Source organism: Oncorhynchus kisutch, linkage group LG8 (assembly GCF_002021735.2).
Source record: "Oncorhynchus kisutch isolate 150728-3 linkage group LG8, Okis_V2, whole genome shotgun sequence".
Classification (NCBI taxonomy): Eukaryota; Metazoa; Chordata; class Actinopteri; order Salmoniformes; family Salmonidae; genus Oncorhynchus; species Oncorhynchus kisutch.
The window spans coordinates 53,351,874-53,369,714 of record NC_034181.2 but is presented as its reverse complement, the minus strand read 5'-3'; the positions used below and the strand labels follow the sequence as shown (position 1 = coordinate 53,369,714).

Below are 17,841 nucleotides of genomic sequence, written 5' to 3'. Positions count from 1 at the left end.
CATTTAAGACATGGTCAGTCAATCTGGAATTTGGTTTTTATTCAAGTGCAGACGCAAAAACCATAAAGCGCTATGATGAAACTGTCTCTCATGAGGACCGCCACAGGAAAAGAAGACCCAGAGTTATCTCTGCTGCAGAGGGTAAGTTTTTTAGCCTACAGGCCATAAATAGCAAGTAGAAGTTCAAAACAGTTGAAGTCGAAGGTTTACATACTCTTAGGTTGGAGCCATTAAAACGTGTTTTTCAACCACTCCACATATTTCTTGTTAACGAACTACAGTTTTAGCAATTCGGTTAGGACATCTACTTTGTACATGACACAATACATTTTTCCAACAATTGTTTACAAACAGCTTATTTCAGTTATAATTCACCCTATCACAATTCCAGTGGGTCAGCAGTATACATACACTAAGTTGACTGTTCCTTTTAATATTAAACAGCTTGGAAAATTCCAGAAAATTATGTCATGGCTTTAGAAGCTTCTGATAGGCTAATTGACATAACTTGAGTCAATTGGAGGTGTACCTGTTTATGTATTTCAAGGCCTACCTTCAAACTCAGTGCCTCTTTGCTTGACATCATGGGAAAGTTTTTAAAAAATCAGTCAAGACCTCAGGAAAGATATTGTAGACCTCCACAAGTCTGGTTAATCATTGGGAGCTATTTCCAAAAGCCTGGAGGTACCATGTTCATCTGAACAAACATTAGTACGCAAGTATAAACACCATGGGACCACACAGCCGTCATACCGCTCAGGAAGGAGACCGAAGAACACCACCCCAACCATGTAGCACGGGGATGGCTGCATCATGTTGTGGGGATGCTTTGCTGCAGGAGTACTGGTGCACTTCACAAAATAGATGGCATCATGAGGGAGAAAATGACGTGGATATATTGAAGCAACATCTCAAGACATCAGTCAGTTAAAGCTTTGTCACAAATGGGTCTTCCAAATGGACAATGACCCCAAGCATACTACCAAAGTTGTGTCAAAATGGCATAAAGACAACATTGTCAAGGTATTGGAGTGGCCATCACAAAGCCCTGACCTCAATCATATAGAACATTTGTGGGCAGAACTGAAAAGGCATGTGCGAGCAAGGAGGCCTACAAACCTGACTCAGTTACACCAGCTCTGTCAGGAGGAATTGGCCAAAATTCACCCAACTTATTGTGGGAAGCTTGTGGAAGGCTACCCAAAACGTTTTACACAAGTTAAACAATATAAAGGCAATGCTATCAAATACTAATTGAGTGTATGTAAACTTCTGACCCACTGGAAATGTGATGAAATAAATGAAAAATGACATAAATCATTCTCTCTACTATTATTCTGACATTTCACATTGTTAAAATAAAGTGGTGATCCAAACAGGCCTAAAACAGGTCATTTTTAATTGGATTAAATGTCAGGAATTGTGAAAAACTGAGTTTAAATGTATTTGGCTAAGGTGAATGTAAACTTCTACTGTATTTATTATTATGGATTCATAATCAGCTATAATGGGGCGGTCATTTTGGACCGGGAACACAGAATTAATTAACATGAAACGAACACAACAGGAGGGTTTAAGGACAGTCTACCTCAGAAGTGCAATAAATGGACTTTGGGACATTATATTTCATCAGCCAAAATGATGATAACAATCATAGATGGCATATGAAAATTTATTTCAAATTTGTGATGTCATAAAAAGTTAAATGAGGATGTTATGATGATAACATTGCAACTTGAAGTTGAGTTTTCATAATGTGAGCATGATGTTTACATACTGTGCATTGTGTAGAAAATATCCACACCAAAGAGAATGTTTTTGTGACTATGAGGCTGTGGTTTTAGTTGTCTATGAGGCTGTGGTTTTAGTTGTCTAACGAAATCATAGTAACTTGTGATACCTTGCCTCGTAACTAGCTAAAGGAAAGGAAGGAACCCAAAGAGTGTGTCATGAAGATGGAAACGCCCCTTTCTAACCTAAGGTATAAAATATGTGAGTTAAGAATTTACAAATCAGACTAAGTTGACCACCCGCTGCAGCCGAGGTCTACAACTTTTCGTGACGCGGAAATGCAACATGAGGTTGTTGAAGACAACTCTTAAACTTGTTGGGGCTAGGGGGGAGCATTTTCACTTTTGGATGAAAGGCGTGCCCAGAGTAAACTGCCGCCTACTCTTTCCCAGATGGGAATATATGCATAGTAGTTTCTAAAACTGTTAGAATTATGTCTGTGAGTATAACAGAACTCATATGGCAGACAAAAACCTGAGAAGGAATCCAAACAGGAAGTGAGAACTCAATTTTGAAAACAGTGCCATTTGATGTCCATCTTAGATATGGATGAGCATGCACTTCCTAGGGCTTCCACAAGATGTCACGGTCTTTAGATTCTGGTTGTATGATTCTACTATAAAGGAGGGGCTCATAATAGCTCTTTGAGTGGGTGGTCTGGCAGAAAGCCTCGGTCTCATTGCTTGCGGTCACGAGAGAGTGTTCTTCCATTCCAATGCGTTTCTTCAGACAATGAAATTCTTAATGTTTAAAACATCCTAAATATGGATTGCATACATCATTTGACTTGTTTCTATGACCTGTAACGGAACTTCTTTTTGAGGATTGAATGCTGGGCTGAACAAGCTAACAAGTGGCTAAATGATGGGCTTTATGGAACTATATGGAACAAATCAGTCATTTATTGTCGAACTGGGATACCTGGAACTGCCTTCTGATGAAGCTATTCAAAGGTAAGTGAATATTTATAGTGTTTTTTGTAGCTTCTGTTGATGCCAAAATGGCTGCTACTAAGTTTTTTTTAAATCTGACACAGCGGTTGCAAAGAGGATACGTTTATCTATAATTCTGTGAATAACACTTGCATCTTTTATCAATGTTTATTGTGAGTATTTCTGCAAAATCACCGGATGTTTTGGAATCAAAACATTACTGCACGTAAACACACCAATGTAAACTGAGATTTTTTTATATATATATGCACATTATCGAACAAAACACACAATTACATGTATAACATGATGTCCTATGAGTGTCATCTGATGGAGATAATCAAAGGTTAGTGATTCATTTTTATCTATATGTCTGCTTTTGTGACTGTGAAAAATGGCTGTGTGTGTTTATGAATTTGGTGGTGATCTAACATCAATATATGTTGCGTTTTCTCTGTAAAACATTTTAAAAATCGGACACGATGGGTAGATTAACAAGATGTTTATCTTTCATTTGCTGTGTTGGACTTGTTAATGTGTGAAAGTTAAATATTTCGAAATAATATTTTTTGAATTTCCCGCGCCACCGTTTCAGCTGAATGGGGGAGTGTTCCCCTAGGGGAACGCTAGCCATAACAGGTTGTTTAACAATCAATGCTACAGTTGAGTACTGTATCTAAGAAGGTGAATTCAAGCAGGACCACCCGGTTATTCTTCTCAAGTCACTGGTTGTCTACACGGCCCTCCTACCCACGCTGGGAGCGTCGTCATGGCTGATTAGCCTCCTCAGAAGCCCACTCTCACAGAACGAGTGCAAGGAAACAGACAACTAAGGGAAAGGACATTGTGACCTCTTGTGGACAATCAGAGACTTGCACCCGATAACGAAGGAGACGGCCATCGAAAGAACAAGGCATCGGCCGAACCTATCCCACTAAGCGGAACTCGGCCCATGAAGAGATACCCAATGGAGACCCTCAAAACGTAATAACAGGCATTATAATTATTACCCATAATAGCGACAGTTCGGGGCAAGGTGTTAGGGCTAAAACTAAGCATAGTGTCATGATGTTGCCCTCTTTGGGTACAGCGAGCACCATCCCCCGCTCCCTGCTTCTACAACCAGACTGCTGTGGTCAGAGTGAGGTCGTAAATTCCTAGAAAAGACCCTGCCATATGGCCACACAGTATAGAGATAGAGTGAAGTTTCATAGAGAACAAAGGAATTTCTTCCACCTCACAGAACTTGAGGTCTGAACAACGTCTACGTTCCGGAGAAGGTATAAAAGAACGGTGAAGAATCCAGCTACGAACTGGTCCGTTTGTTACAACTTGGGGAAGCTCATGGGAGACGGTGGGGCCACATTACCATAACACTTTTTATATAAATATTTATATTATACATCTAATTGTTGTATAAGATGAATGAGTGAGTATGATACTGTTTGGAAAATTGTGTAATGTGATTTTGGACGGTTTAATGAAGGAAACTCCAATTCCCTTTTGAGTTGAACTAAATCAGAGGACCGCCCATGAGTCAAGTTAGGGTCAGGCATCCTGGGACAGCCCCTTTTCTGCAATTCAGAATAAAACCCAACTTTGAGAAATTCTCAGTAGACCATGTTTCTCTCAATCACGGGAGGACGAAGGTTGCTGACCATTGCTGAATCTTTTAACCATACCACGTGGTTAATAACCTCTTGGTGTTAGGCGGCAGTATTTTCATTTTTGGAGAAAAAAAAACGTTCCCATTTTAAACGGGATATTTTGTCAGGAAAAGATGCTAGAATATGCATATAATTGACAGCTTTGGATAGAAAACACTCTAACGTTTCCAAAACTGTAAAGATAATTTCTGTGACAGAACTGATGTTGCAGGCGAAGGCCTGAGAAAAATCCAATCCGGAAGTGCCCCAGGTTTTGAAAGTGCTGCGTTCCAATGACTCCCTATTCAGCTGTGAATGTACCATCAACGAGCTTACACTTTCTACGTATTCCCCAAGGTGTCTACCGCATTGTGACGTAGTTTTACGCATTTCTGTTGAAAAATAGCCGTAGTTGGCCACATTACGTAAGTGGTCACATGGCGGCTCCAAGAGAGATTCTCGCGTAAAATACAGAGGTAGCCATTATTCCAATCGGTCCTAGTGAAAAACAAATTGTCCGGACGGATATATTATCGAATAGATATTAGAAAAACACCTTGAGGATGGATTCTAAACCATGTTTCTATCGAAATTTTCGGCGTTGTGGTGACCGCAATTTCCGGGCGATTTCTCAGACAAACGTGAAGAACAAACGGAGCTATTTCGCCTACAAAAATAATATTTTGGGAAAAATGAACTTTGGCTGTCTACCTGGGAGTCTCGTGAGTGAAAACATCCGAAGTTCATCAAAGGTAAACAATTTAATTTGATTGCTTTTCTGATTTCCGTGACAAGGTTGCCTGCTGCTAGCAAGGCATAATGCTATGCTAGGCTATGATAAACTTACACAAATGTTTGTCTAGCGTTGGCTGTGAAGCATATTCTGAAAATCTGAGATGACAGGGTGATTAACAAAAGGCTAAACTGTGTTCCAATATATTTCACTTGTGCTTTTCATGAATAGGAAGATTTTCTAGGAAGATTTATGTCCGTTGCGTTATGCTAATTAGTGTCAGATGATGACAACGGTCCCGTTCACGGGATGGGGTGTCACTACAGGTTAAAGTCTTAGACTATGGATACCGACAGAATAAGAAGAAGTCTTTGATATTAAAACTTCTTGATGCACCCATCCCGTTAGCGGGATCATTTTCGTCAACCACCGCTGAATTGCAGAGCGCCAAATTCAAAATAAATCATTAAAAATATTTCATTTTCATGAAATCACAGGTGCAATATAGCAAAACACAGCTTAGCTTGTTGTTAATCCACCTGGCATGTCAGATTTTAATAAAGCTTTTTTGGCGAAAGCATACCAAGCGTTTATGTAAGCAGATCTCTCTCATTACGCAAATATTACAAACAGCTAGCAGCCAAGTAGATTTGTCACGAAAGTCAGAGAAGCAATAAATTAAATTGCTTACCTTTGATGATCTTCAGATGTTTGCACTCACGAGACTCCCAGTTACACAATAAATGTAACTTTTGTTCCATAAAGCTTCTTTTTATTTCCAAAATACCTCCATTTGGTTAGCGCGTCATGTTCAGAAATCCACAGGCTTGGGCGGTCACGACATCGCAGACGAAAATTCCAAATCGTAACCGTAATGTTCGTAGAAACATATCAAATGTTTTTTATAATCAATCCTCAGATTGTTTTTACAATATGTAAACGATAATATATCAACCGGGAATGTAGCTTCTTCAGAGAGAGAGAGAGAGAAAACATGGATGCTCCAAGCTTTTGCGCATACAAAACGCTGCTTTCACCCAGCCATACAATGACGTGATGTGATCTTTCTCGCTCATTTCTCAAAATAAAAGCCTGAAACTATGAATCTGGTTGATATCCCTTTAAATGGAGGCAAGGCATCCAATGGAACAGAGAGCTTTCAGGAAAAACAACACTTTCTTGTTGGATTTTCCTCAGGTTTTTGCCTGCAATATCAGTTCTGTTATACTCAGACAATATTTTGACAGTTTTGGAGACTCCAGAGTGTTTTCTATCCTAATCTGGCAATTATGTGCGTATTCTAGTTTCTGGGCCTGACCAATAGGCAGTTTCAATTCTGCATGTTTTTCAGCCAAACACGAAAATACTGCCCCCTACACTATTCTGCAGCTAGGAATTTGGTATCATTGAACGAGAAGAACGACAACCGCCGAACCATCCATTCTATAATGAAACTAATGAATGTCACTCTGAACAATCCACATCAGAGAGAGAGAGGACGAAAACTCTCCAACAGAAACAAACTTTTCAACAAAGATCAAGACGTAAATATATTTTTTGATTGCAATTGTTCCCGAATAAGTGAGTGATAAACTTACACAAATGCATGTCTAGTGTTGGCTGAAAAGCATATTTTGAAAATCTGAGATGACAGTGTGATTAACAAAAGGCTAAGCTGTGTCTCAATATATTTCATTTGTGATTTTCATGAATAGGAAGATTTTGTAGGAAGATTTATGTCCACTGCGTTATGCTAATTAGTTTGAGGCTATGATTACGCTCCCGGATCCAGGTTTGATAGTCGCAAGAAGTTAATTACAGTTACATGATTAATCAGTTTGATCGCGTAATACTAATTACAGAGAATCTTTGATAAAACAAAGTCTTCAATTTAATGATAGTAAAGAAATTACAATAGTTTACAAATGTATCCACGTGTTGCTTTTCTCTCTTGCTCTTTCTCTCTCTCTCTCTTTAAATTTCCATCTTGTGTAACACGTGTCATATTGTGTTTGTCAGCTAGGGACCTTTTGTCATTGTATTAAGTTCTAACCAATAACCTAGACTGTATGTGTATCTTATGTTATCATTTAGCTTGTTAGTAAATAAATTATCAACTCAATTTGTGTGGTACGGAATGACTAGTGAAACCTGGGATTGTGCAGATTTACGACATGTGACGTTCAGGATGAGACTGATGAGGAAATTAATTCATTAGTGACTGCTTTGAAATTTATATATTCTGACATTCTTTGAGTTAATTTGGGAAATGGTAACTCATTAAACAAACTTTTCCTGTGGTGCCCCGGGTTACTAAGTTAATTGTTACATGATTCATTTAATTACATAATAATAAACATGGTTAATTATTCAATAAATAGCATGTCATCACATTAACGATAGCAATGTCACGTCACTACTTTGAAGAATCTGAAATATAAAATGTATTTTTACTTGTTTAACACTTTTTTGGCTACTACATAATATCATATGTGTTATTTCATAGTTTTGATGTCTACACCATTATTCTACAATGTAGAAAATAGTAAAAAATAAAGAAAAACCCTTGAATGAGTAGGTATGTCCAATCTTTTGACAGGTGCTGTCTATATAAAACAAAAGCTAGACAATCAGGGAGCATTGAAATTCCAAAAGAGATGGATAGAGGAAATTTTCTTGCACATTTTGACGGTGAGGAAATATAATACATTTTAAGTGTGGCCCTCCGAACCTCGGTCGAAGACTGAATCTGGCCTGCTGGGCTAAATGAGTTTGACACCCCTGGTGTAGAGGGTTAGAAAGGGGCAAGGAGGTGAATATATTTCCTCTGCAGATGAAGAGAGAACAGGAAAAAGGGAGGGGGCTGTGGATGTCCAGAGTATGGGGTAAGGGTACCAATGGAGCTCAAGAGGGTTAGACAGAGGTATAAGAGGTGGAGAGCATGGAGGATGAGGTCTTACCTGTGCAGATTGAGCCGTTCCCTACGTAGCCAGGCTTACAGGTGCACAGGTGGCCTCTGATGGTGTTGGTGCAGATGGCATTGTCGTTACAGGAGCTCTGCCAACTTGCACACTTGTCATGTTCTGAAGGAGAGATGCAGCAGGATCAGACTGTGTGGTAGTGTCTGTCTGTCTGTCTGTGAGCATATAGACTACTTGGTTGTGTGAGAGTGTATTTGTAACATGAATGCATGTTTGTGTCCTATGTGTTTGTTTGTGTCTGTGTTTGCATGCCGAGCGTGCACGTGCATCCCTCCTGTAGGGTCAACGTCATATTTTCATTCAACAGTGTACTTTATATCTGAGCTGCTGTACCGGCTGGTTTGAGCATTCAGCCTCATGTAATAGGGAGTGGGTTTGCACCACAGGCAGTGTATGATCAAACATGATCTATAGCCGCTCATCGCTGCAAAAAAACAGCATCTCATTTACTCGCCTACTTCTGGTTATCCATGACAGGTTGTAACACAAACACAAACACAGCCAAAAGATATATTGAATGCAGTTAACGATTCAAACTTCGCCACACACTTGATCTTATGCTGTGTACAAATCCACCGTGGTAAACTGTATGCGTTCCGTTTGAAATTCATTAAATTCAACTGGAGGCAATCCATAATGCTGTTTCTCATCTGCCGGACTAGGCTCCGGTAAGTGCAGTGTGTTGCATGCCTTTGATTTTTTCAATTTGTATGTTGCTTTGCCTTGCGGTCTCTAGAAAAGGAAGTGGATTAACCAACGGAGATGGTGCAAATGTGTAGTTTAACTACAGTATTGTTGCTATGACTCTCCTGCGAAGATCTGAAGGATCAGGTTACAGTGGTTCCGCTATAAAGCGCTTTTTCTCTCCTGCAGAGGGGGAGAGGGTGGTGAAGTTGTCCATTTTATGATGGTCATATACGTATACCTGCAGGAACTCTCTCTCTCCCACTCTGCAGAAATGGAAGTGAAAAATATATTTGTTACAACAGAGAGAGATTTTGTAGTACTGTGACATCCAAGCTAGGATAATGAAACAATATTTCAGTTATCCAAACCGTTGGAATGGTCCGTGCATACTTTTAAAGGATGAACCACTGTTGGCATCATTTAGATAATAAAATGTAATTTTTTTGAAGGAAGTTTAATTTATTATTAAATTAGACACTTATCGGACAACTTCAGTAGGCAGCTAACTAGATAGATTATTGAACTTCTTTGGGCTCATTGGGACACTAGCGTCCCACCTCGACAACATCCGGTGAAATTGCAGAGCACCAAATTCAAATTACAAAAATAGTAATAATAAACATTCATGAAAATACAAGTGTTATACATTGGTTAAAATATTATCTTTTTGTTAATCCATCCACTTTTTCAGATTTCAAAAAGGCCTTACGGCGAAAGCATACCGTGATATTATCTGAGGACAGCGCCCCGCATACAAAAGCATACAAACATTTTCCAACCAAGAAAAGGCATCACGAAAGTCAGAACTAGTGATAAAATAAATCACTTACCTTTGAAGATCTTCCTCTGTTGGCAATCCAAAGGGTCCCAGCTACACAATAAATGGTTGTTTTGTTCGATAAAGTCCCTCTTTATGTTCCCAAAACTCAGTGTTGTTGGAGCGTTTTTGTTCAGTAATCCACTGGCTCAAAGGCGGTCAAAACATGCAGACGAATACATCCCAATAGTACCGATAAAGTTCATCGAAACATGTCAAACGATGTTTATAATTTATATTTTTTTATTTTACTTTTATTTATACAGGTTTTTTTCTCATTGAGATAATATCTCTTTTCCAAGAGAGACCTGAGAAACAGCTGGCCTAAAACCTTTACTAAACAACTTGACTAAAAACAGCTGGCCTAAAAACAAATATACTCTTCTCTAAACATCGATCAATATACATCGACCACCAACGAAACTAGATCATCACATTTTAAAATGTTCAGGAGAGAATTCCAGGACAACGGTGCTAAGTATCTAAAACTATTTCTACCATGACCTATTCTAATTTTTGGTACTGTTAGAAGCAAATCAGAATGGGACAGGATGACCCCCAGTCTTCTCTTTAAGTTATTAAGGGATGATGATGTTATGGAAATGTGAAGATACAATAGCTAGCCATTTTCTGTGCTAATATCTCTGGCTGTGGTAACTAGCTAGCTAACTTCAGCCTCACAACCATGCCTGCGATGCTAGTTTAAAGTTAGCTATCTAGCTACCTTAGCCAAATAAGTCTGGACTGTCTCTGATACTGTTTCACTTTTTAGCTAACGTTAGCTAAGTTAGCTGGCAAGCTAAATTACCATAGCTAGATTTGACTTTTCTCCATCTGGGTTAATTTAGCCAAGCTATTTGGCAGGACTACCTCATGCTTCACCACCCTCTCCCCCTCTGCAGGAGAGAAAAAGCGCTTTAAACAGCATCTACTTCTCCCACATTGTCATCAATAACCAATAGTACAAACTTGAAACTTGAAAGCCTTAACTTCACCAGAGGCTCTTAGAACCATGCAGCCACTTTGGGACAAAATGCATTATATGCACAGCTACCATAGATACTCTGGCCTTCATTTTACCATACTTGCATCATTGGTCATTTACAAAGATATTCTGTCCTAGTGACCAATCTGAAACATCACAGGCTAGGAGCAGCTCATGGGCAAAGTTCCTTGCTCAAGTGCACAACAGCAGTAGGTAGTATACAGAGATATTGTAGCAGGTAACCCTCTGGCTGCCAGATCACTCCCTGCAGATTTCCCCAGAAGCAGCTAGGGAGTTTGAACTGATAACGCACTGGTTATCAGCCTGCCTTTCTAACCTCAAACCTCTAACCTGCTGCCCTAATTAATTTAGCTCTATCCTCACTCCCTTGGCTTTGTTAAAACATTTAACCTGGCTTATCATCCCTTCCCTCTTCAACGTTTGTAATTTAGAAATGTGTGTGAACCTTTCCCTTAATCTCTAGTGCTAGCGGTTAAGCCTAGCAATTAAGAGTGTTGGGTAGGTAACCGAAAGGTTGCTGGTTCAAATCCCAGAGCCAGCAAGGTTGAAAAATCTGCTGTTTTTCTCTTGAGTAAGGCAGTTAACCCCCATCAACAACTGCTACCCAGACGCCGAAGATGTGGAGGTCGATTAAGGCAGCACCTCACTGATTCAAAGGGGTTGGGTTAAATGCAGAAGACATATTTCAGTTTAATGCATTCAGTTGTGCAACTGATTAGGTTTCCCTTTACCCTCTTGTAGCGGAAGAGATGGACCAGGAAGCGCTCTTGCTTTCAGACAACTCGACTATAGCCTGAAGTTAAAGAAAAACAGAAAAGCCTTACATGCAGTCAGTATTCTGTAAACACCACCTTTTTTACACACGAAGGGAGGTCCTTGGGACACACATGTGAATACATAGGACTGTGGACACAGCAAGCAACACACCAAGCTTGAGCAGTAGCCGGGTCTTGCCAGATATGTTGAAATACTTGTGTATTTTGAAAACAGATTGTTATAAGGTATTTTGCGGAGTACATTAACTTCTTATGGCTGGGGGGCAGTAGCTTGAGTAGCTTGGATGAATAAGGTGCCTAAAGTAAACGGCCTGCTCCTCAGTCTCAGTTGCTAATATATGCATATTATTATTAGTATTGGATAGAAAACACTCTAAAGTTTCTAAAACTGTTTGAATGATGTCTGTGAGTATAACAAAACTCATATGGTAGGCAAAATCCTGAGTTGAAATCAAAACAGGAAGTCAGAAATCTGAGCTTTCTATGTATTCACCAGAGTCCCCAATGAAATCCCCTTGAGATATGAATGATGTTGCACTGCCTAGGGGTTCCACTAGATGTCAACCGTCAATAGAAATTATAATGAGACTTCTATGGTGTTGTGGGAGTGAATGAGAGCAGAATATATCAGGTGTCCACCATTTTGTGATCGCGCTTATTCCTCATGGTATTCACTTGCATTCCATTGCTCACAAAGACAAGAAGGAGTACTCCGGTTGGAACTTTATTGAAGCTATATGTTAAAAACATCCTAATGATTGATTCTGTACTTAATTTGAAATGTTTCTTCTACGGTTAATATAACTTTTTGAAGTTTTTGTTCTATATAACACTGACCAGAATGAGCGCTTGGATATGTATACCAAACGCGCTAACAAAAGAAGGTATTTGGACATAAATAAGGGATTTTTTCGAACAAAACAAACATTTATTGTGGACCTGGGATTCCTGGAGTGCTTTCTGATGTAGATCATCGCAGGTAAGGGAATATTTATCATGTAATTTCTTGTTTATGTTGACGTCAACATGACGGCTATTGTGACAAATATTTCTGAGCGCCGTCTAAGATTATTGCATGGCTGGCTTATTCCGTAAAGTTTTTTTGAAATCAGACACAGCGGTTGCATTAAGGAGAGGTATATCTATAATTCCATGTGTATATTATCATCTACATTTATGAGGAGTATTTCTGTTGAATGATGTGGCTATGCAAAATCACTGGATTTTTTGGGAACTATTGAATGTAACGCGCCAATGTAAACTCATATTTTGATAAATATGAACTTTATCAAACAAAACATACATGTATTGTGTAACATGAAGTCCTATTAGTGTCATCTGATGAAGATCATCAAAAGTTAGTGATTAATTTGATCTCTATTTTCAGCTTTTTGAAACTCCTCTCTTTCGCTGGAAAAAAATGGCTGTGTTTTACTGTGGCTATGTGGTGACCTAGCATAATCGTTTGTGGTGCTTTTGCTGTAGAGCATATTTGAAATCGGACACTGTGGTGGGATTAACAATGAGAATAGCTATAAAATGGTATGAGATACATGTATGTTTGAGGAATGTTAGTTATAAGATTTTGATGTTTTGAAAATGGCGCACCTACACTTTGACTGGCTGTTGTCAAATCGCTCCTGTTTACGGGATGGCAGCCATAAGAAGTTAAGGAGACCGCGATCCAGACAGCTCAGTGGACCAGACAATCTAGTTTCTGGATACTCCAGGCATGGTGGGTTACATTTTTCATTAACTAGCCTGGCTGACGTGACCCACATGACTCACAGCACAGTGTAGGCTATGACCACACTGTTCTGGAAAGATGGCTGTGTGTTTTAATTCAATATTCGCACATGAATTGTGCAACAGGGTTTGATTCGTTCTCTCAAATGTTTGTTTCATTGGGGGTTGAGACCTCCCATTGAAGTAGAAGGGGGCGGCACTTGGGGGCTGAGTGTGTCTGTGCATGTGGGTGTTTGAGTGAGAAAGACACAGATGAGAGCCAACCAGTAAAAGCACAGTCCCCTTTATTATTGACCCATTGTGCTGACAACATCAAAGAGGAATTCGATAGTTAAGTGTTAGCCAGAACAATGATTAACTGCAATGGAAAAGTAATTGTTTGTCTGCTTTACTACAGATTGCTCAGGACGTCTCTATTTTAAACTCGGACTGCTTGGGGAAACTCATTGAGAACTGGATTGCGGTCATAAAGGACACAAACCTTTGGTCTGCCAGCAGAGAAAAGCAGGCCAAGGACTTTTATTCGAAGTGCATGTATAGTTTGAAATGACCCTGCTAGTGGTGCCTCAGATGCTCATTCATTTTTAGCCTGAAACAATATGTTATTCACTAAACATTCTTCTCTCCAGATAGAAAAGGTGACATCGCTTTAAAATTTCTGCCAATGGTCCTCCCAACACCAGTCTACAAGATTGGTATGAAGACATTCCGACATTCTGACCCAGCTTCAAAGAGACCAGAATGTCCTTCATTGACTTGCAGCCTGTAAGTTTAAATAGTTGATTGGCATAGGATGTAACGGTTGTCTTCCTCCTCCTCTGACGAAGAGGAAAATAATCACCTACAACTCAAAAGTGAAACCAGGCTACCTAATTATGGTTCTCAATTCCGGCAGCACCGGACGGCTTCCAGCCACGCTGCCGTGCTGCCTCCTCATACCCCCGCTGCCTCCAGCTCTGCCTTGGGGCGGCGATACTCTCCAGCCTGTGCCCAGGGTCCCTTACTGTCCAGAATCTTCTCCCATGTCCAGGAGTCCTGAGATCGCTGCTGCTGCCCGTTACCACGCTGTTTGGTCCTTTGGTGGTGGGTGATTCTGTAACAGTTGTCTTCCTCCTCTGACGACGAAGAGGAGTAGTAGGAAGGATCGGAGGACCAATGCGCAGCGTTGTAAGTGTCCATAACGATACTGCCTCTGATTGAGAACCATACCAGGCCAAACACAGAAATCCCAAATTATAGAAAAAGGAACATAGACTGCCCACCCCAACTCACGCCCTGACCATACTTAAACAAAGACAAAACGAAGGAACTAAAGTCAGAACGTGACATAGGAAGACTGATTGGGAAATTAGATGATAGCATTTGTAAACCTTGAATGAAAGGAAGAGCATTCCAAAATATGTTATTCATAACTGCACACTCCAAGACATTGTTGTGTGAATGAACCTGTGAGCCCCAGCCCCAAATGAATGGAAGATGTAGGCATCAAACATGTTAATATTGATGTGTAAAGGGCTACGTAGTATACAAAATAAATTGTGTGTGATGGCATTGTCAGCGTACCTCCATCCTTTGCACAAGTCCTCATATTCAGTACTTGCGCCAGGTGGACTCTAACCAGACCCTAACCATTTGTGTTAGCTCTTTGGGACTGCTCACAGGTGTTTACAGTCAATTGTGGACAAGCATTGGAGAAAAGTACATTGCTTGGGGCACTGGATATGTGCTTCAAAAGCAGCGGATCAAGTGCTCAACCCAAGGTGCTGGGTTAGAAGCACAACCCTACCCTACTGGGTTGAATTAACCCAATGCTGTGTTTGACCAATATTGACCAAGCGCTGGGTTGTCGAAATGACCCAAATTGGGTAACAATAATTCATTTTGGAAAAATAATTTGAACCTTTTCATGTGACTTCCAAATATCTCTAATGGTCTCCCCAGCTTGGGTTTTTTATGCATGCTATGTCAGAATGCCCTCACTGTTCCAAAATGTGATTGTTACGCAACAGGACAGCCTATCCGCACTGCCCTCAAACCAAGGCACGCTGCCTGTTTTTATTTATAGGCTGTTTGAACTTATTATTTTATTTTCTAACAACAGTTTGAATTGAGGTGTGTTCTGCCTCCTCATTAATTCACATAAAAGTAGGCTATTTCACCTTTGTGGACAATGTATTTTTTAGGCATTACTGAGCAGGACAAACTTCCCCAAGCACTTCCCCATTGTTTCCAAAGATCAAGTATACAGACAATTTCCAGCTGGTGCCTGAATCGCCGACATGATAATAGCTTTGGACATGTGTGCGTTTCTGTCAAAGTAAGTGCCTTATTACATTATAATAGTTAATGTATGTCGTGTCACTGTATGTATGGGGCATAATATATTTGTGTGTATTCCTTATAACTGTGGACACGCGAGGTAACGTTACTAATTTCATAACTTTTATGGTGTTATACTCAATTGTGCTTATGTATCTAGTTACATTCTTCTATTAGCTCTGTAAAACAATGCTAATTGCGTCAGAAAAGTATTAGCTTGTGTTGTCTTTGGAAGCTACCCTAGCATTATGACCATGGTTTGTTTTCATTTGGTCTCTTTAGCATAGCTCTGCTCTGCCCTGTCCCCTTGTGGAGCTCAACAGTTATTGTTTCTTACTGTTATATATACGGCTTTCTTCTGTGGACGAAGGATCGGAGGACCAAAATGCAGCGTGGTTAGTGTTCAACATGTTTAATAAGGACAATAAACGTGAACACTACAAAATACAAAACAACAAATGTGAAAAAAACGAAACAGTCCTATCTGGTGCATAGACACAAAGACAGGAGACAACCACCCACAAAATACCCAAAGAACATGGCTGCCTAAATATGGTTCCCAATCAGAGACAACGATAAACACCTGCCTCTAATTGAGAACCAATCTAGGCAACCATAGACTTACATAATCACCTAGAATTAGAAAACACCCCATAAACATACAAAACCCTTAGACCAGACAAAACACATAAATCCCCCATGTCACACCCTGACCTAACCAAAATAATACAGAAAACAAAGATAACTAAGGCCAGGGCGTGACAATATTTGTGATTTTTATAACAGTGTTATGATACTTCTTTGTAATATTGTTTTAATGCTATATCCTGATATTGTATTCTAATGACTAATAATTCAATTTGTGACCCGATTCAGAAAACTAGTCACGACTTCACAAGAGAGCTATTTGAACGTATATATATTTTTTTTTCAAAATGCATTTTTTTTTTACAGAAATGCCTTCTAGAACATGTATACTATCACGTGCCTTAATATCAAACTTGTATGCCATCTGTAAATACAAATACAATTGTTAAATTACAAGCCTAGTTGGTTTAGCCACAGAAAAAGCGAGCAACATTCCCGCTAGCCATGACCGGCTGAGATAATGAGTGGGCTGGATATGCCGAGAGATGAGTTTGGATTAGTCTACCATATAGCACACATCTGTCTATTGGAGCTGGTCAGGATGTTTAAATGATCATGTTGAACACGACTTTAAAACATTTTTATAGCGTAGTTAAACTGCATAAACCTAATGTCAAGTTAAAGTGTACTGTTAGCTTGCTAATTTTAGCTGGCTGGCTCGCTAGCTAACGTTATGTGTATACTCTCCACTTTCTGGAGGACCGAGTTATGAATTTGAGTTATGAATCAGTGGAATTTGAGTATGATAGCTAGGAAGATGGAGAAAACGCCAGTCTGGATTACATCGTCAAACTAATGCAACCATGCATGGCATGAGACAGGAGACACGTCCAACCATGATGTATACTGGTAAGATTTCCAGATATTATGTCTTAACAAAAGACTCCACTCTAATTTTGACAAAGTATTTGCATTTCAAGTTACACTGGCTGGCTCGCTAACTAACATTACGTCATGCGTTGGGATTCACTGTTTACCTAGGTAGCTATCTAGCTACACTTCTTACAAAAGACTCTCGTCTTAGTGTGTTAGAGCGCAGAATAACTAATGAATTTTTATTTTTGAACCCTCAACACCTGTTGAATATGTCCGGTGTCAGCAAACGTAGGCAAGAATGCGTAATTCAATTGTTGCCAGCAGCACAGTTACAGTCACCAATGTTCTGGATAACATGAAAAATCCTAACCAGCACTGCAAGGGCGGGTAAAATGGTCAGAGTAGGCTGTTCTCTCATTATGTGTCTGGAAGTATCTAGCCAATGATAGCCAGTTAGCTTGAGTTCTTGGTGAAATGCGTGCCCATAGTAAACTGACAAAAAATCTGTAAAAAATTGCTAATATATGCATATAATAAATATTATTGAATAGAAAACACTCTAAAGCTTCTAAAACCGTTTAAATTATGTCTCTATGTAAAGCAGAACTCACAGGGCATCCATTCTTCCAAACTCTTTCTGTCATCAGAAAAGTTGGCCCAACTTTGACGTCATCGCCCCCACCCTTCCCAACCAGCTACAGTTCTGGAAACAGTTTATATCTCTTCAGCGCGATGTCCTCTTTCAATGGGGCGCGTCCTTGTGAAGATTGCGCGCTCCCTCACCCTTTGGCGGGGCGAAACCCTCCGGTCACGCAATAATACGTATGTGCGTCAGCAATTTCTCTCTCTTTGTTCCAAGATCCACCAAACGACGTAGGCTTCTCCTTTCAAGCTTAGATCTTTTATATATGATTAAAACATGTTTTAGCTCGAATTTGAACTT

At 39.8% G+C, this 17,841-nt stretch overlaps 1 protein-coding gene across 1 annotated transcript in view; it reads right to left on the bottom strand.

Annotated features, from left to right (window-relative positions):
- Positions 1-17,841, bottom strand: part of LOC109895039 (protein kinase C-binding protein NELL1) — a 435,218-nt gene that overhangs the window by 89,500 nt on the left and 327,877 nt on the right. The window contains exon 14 of the mRNA XM_020488694.2: positions 8,063-8,185. Within this exon, the coding sequence (XP_020344283.1) occupies positions 8,063-8,185 (123 nt within the window). The remainder of the gene's footprint in view (positions 1-8,062; positions 8,186-17,841) is intronic.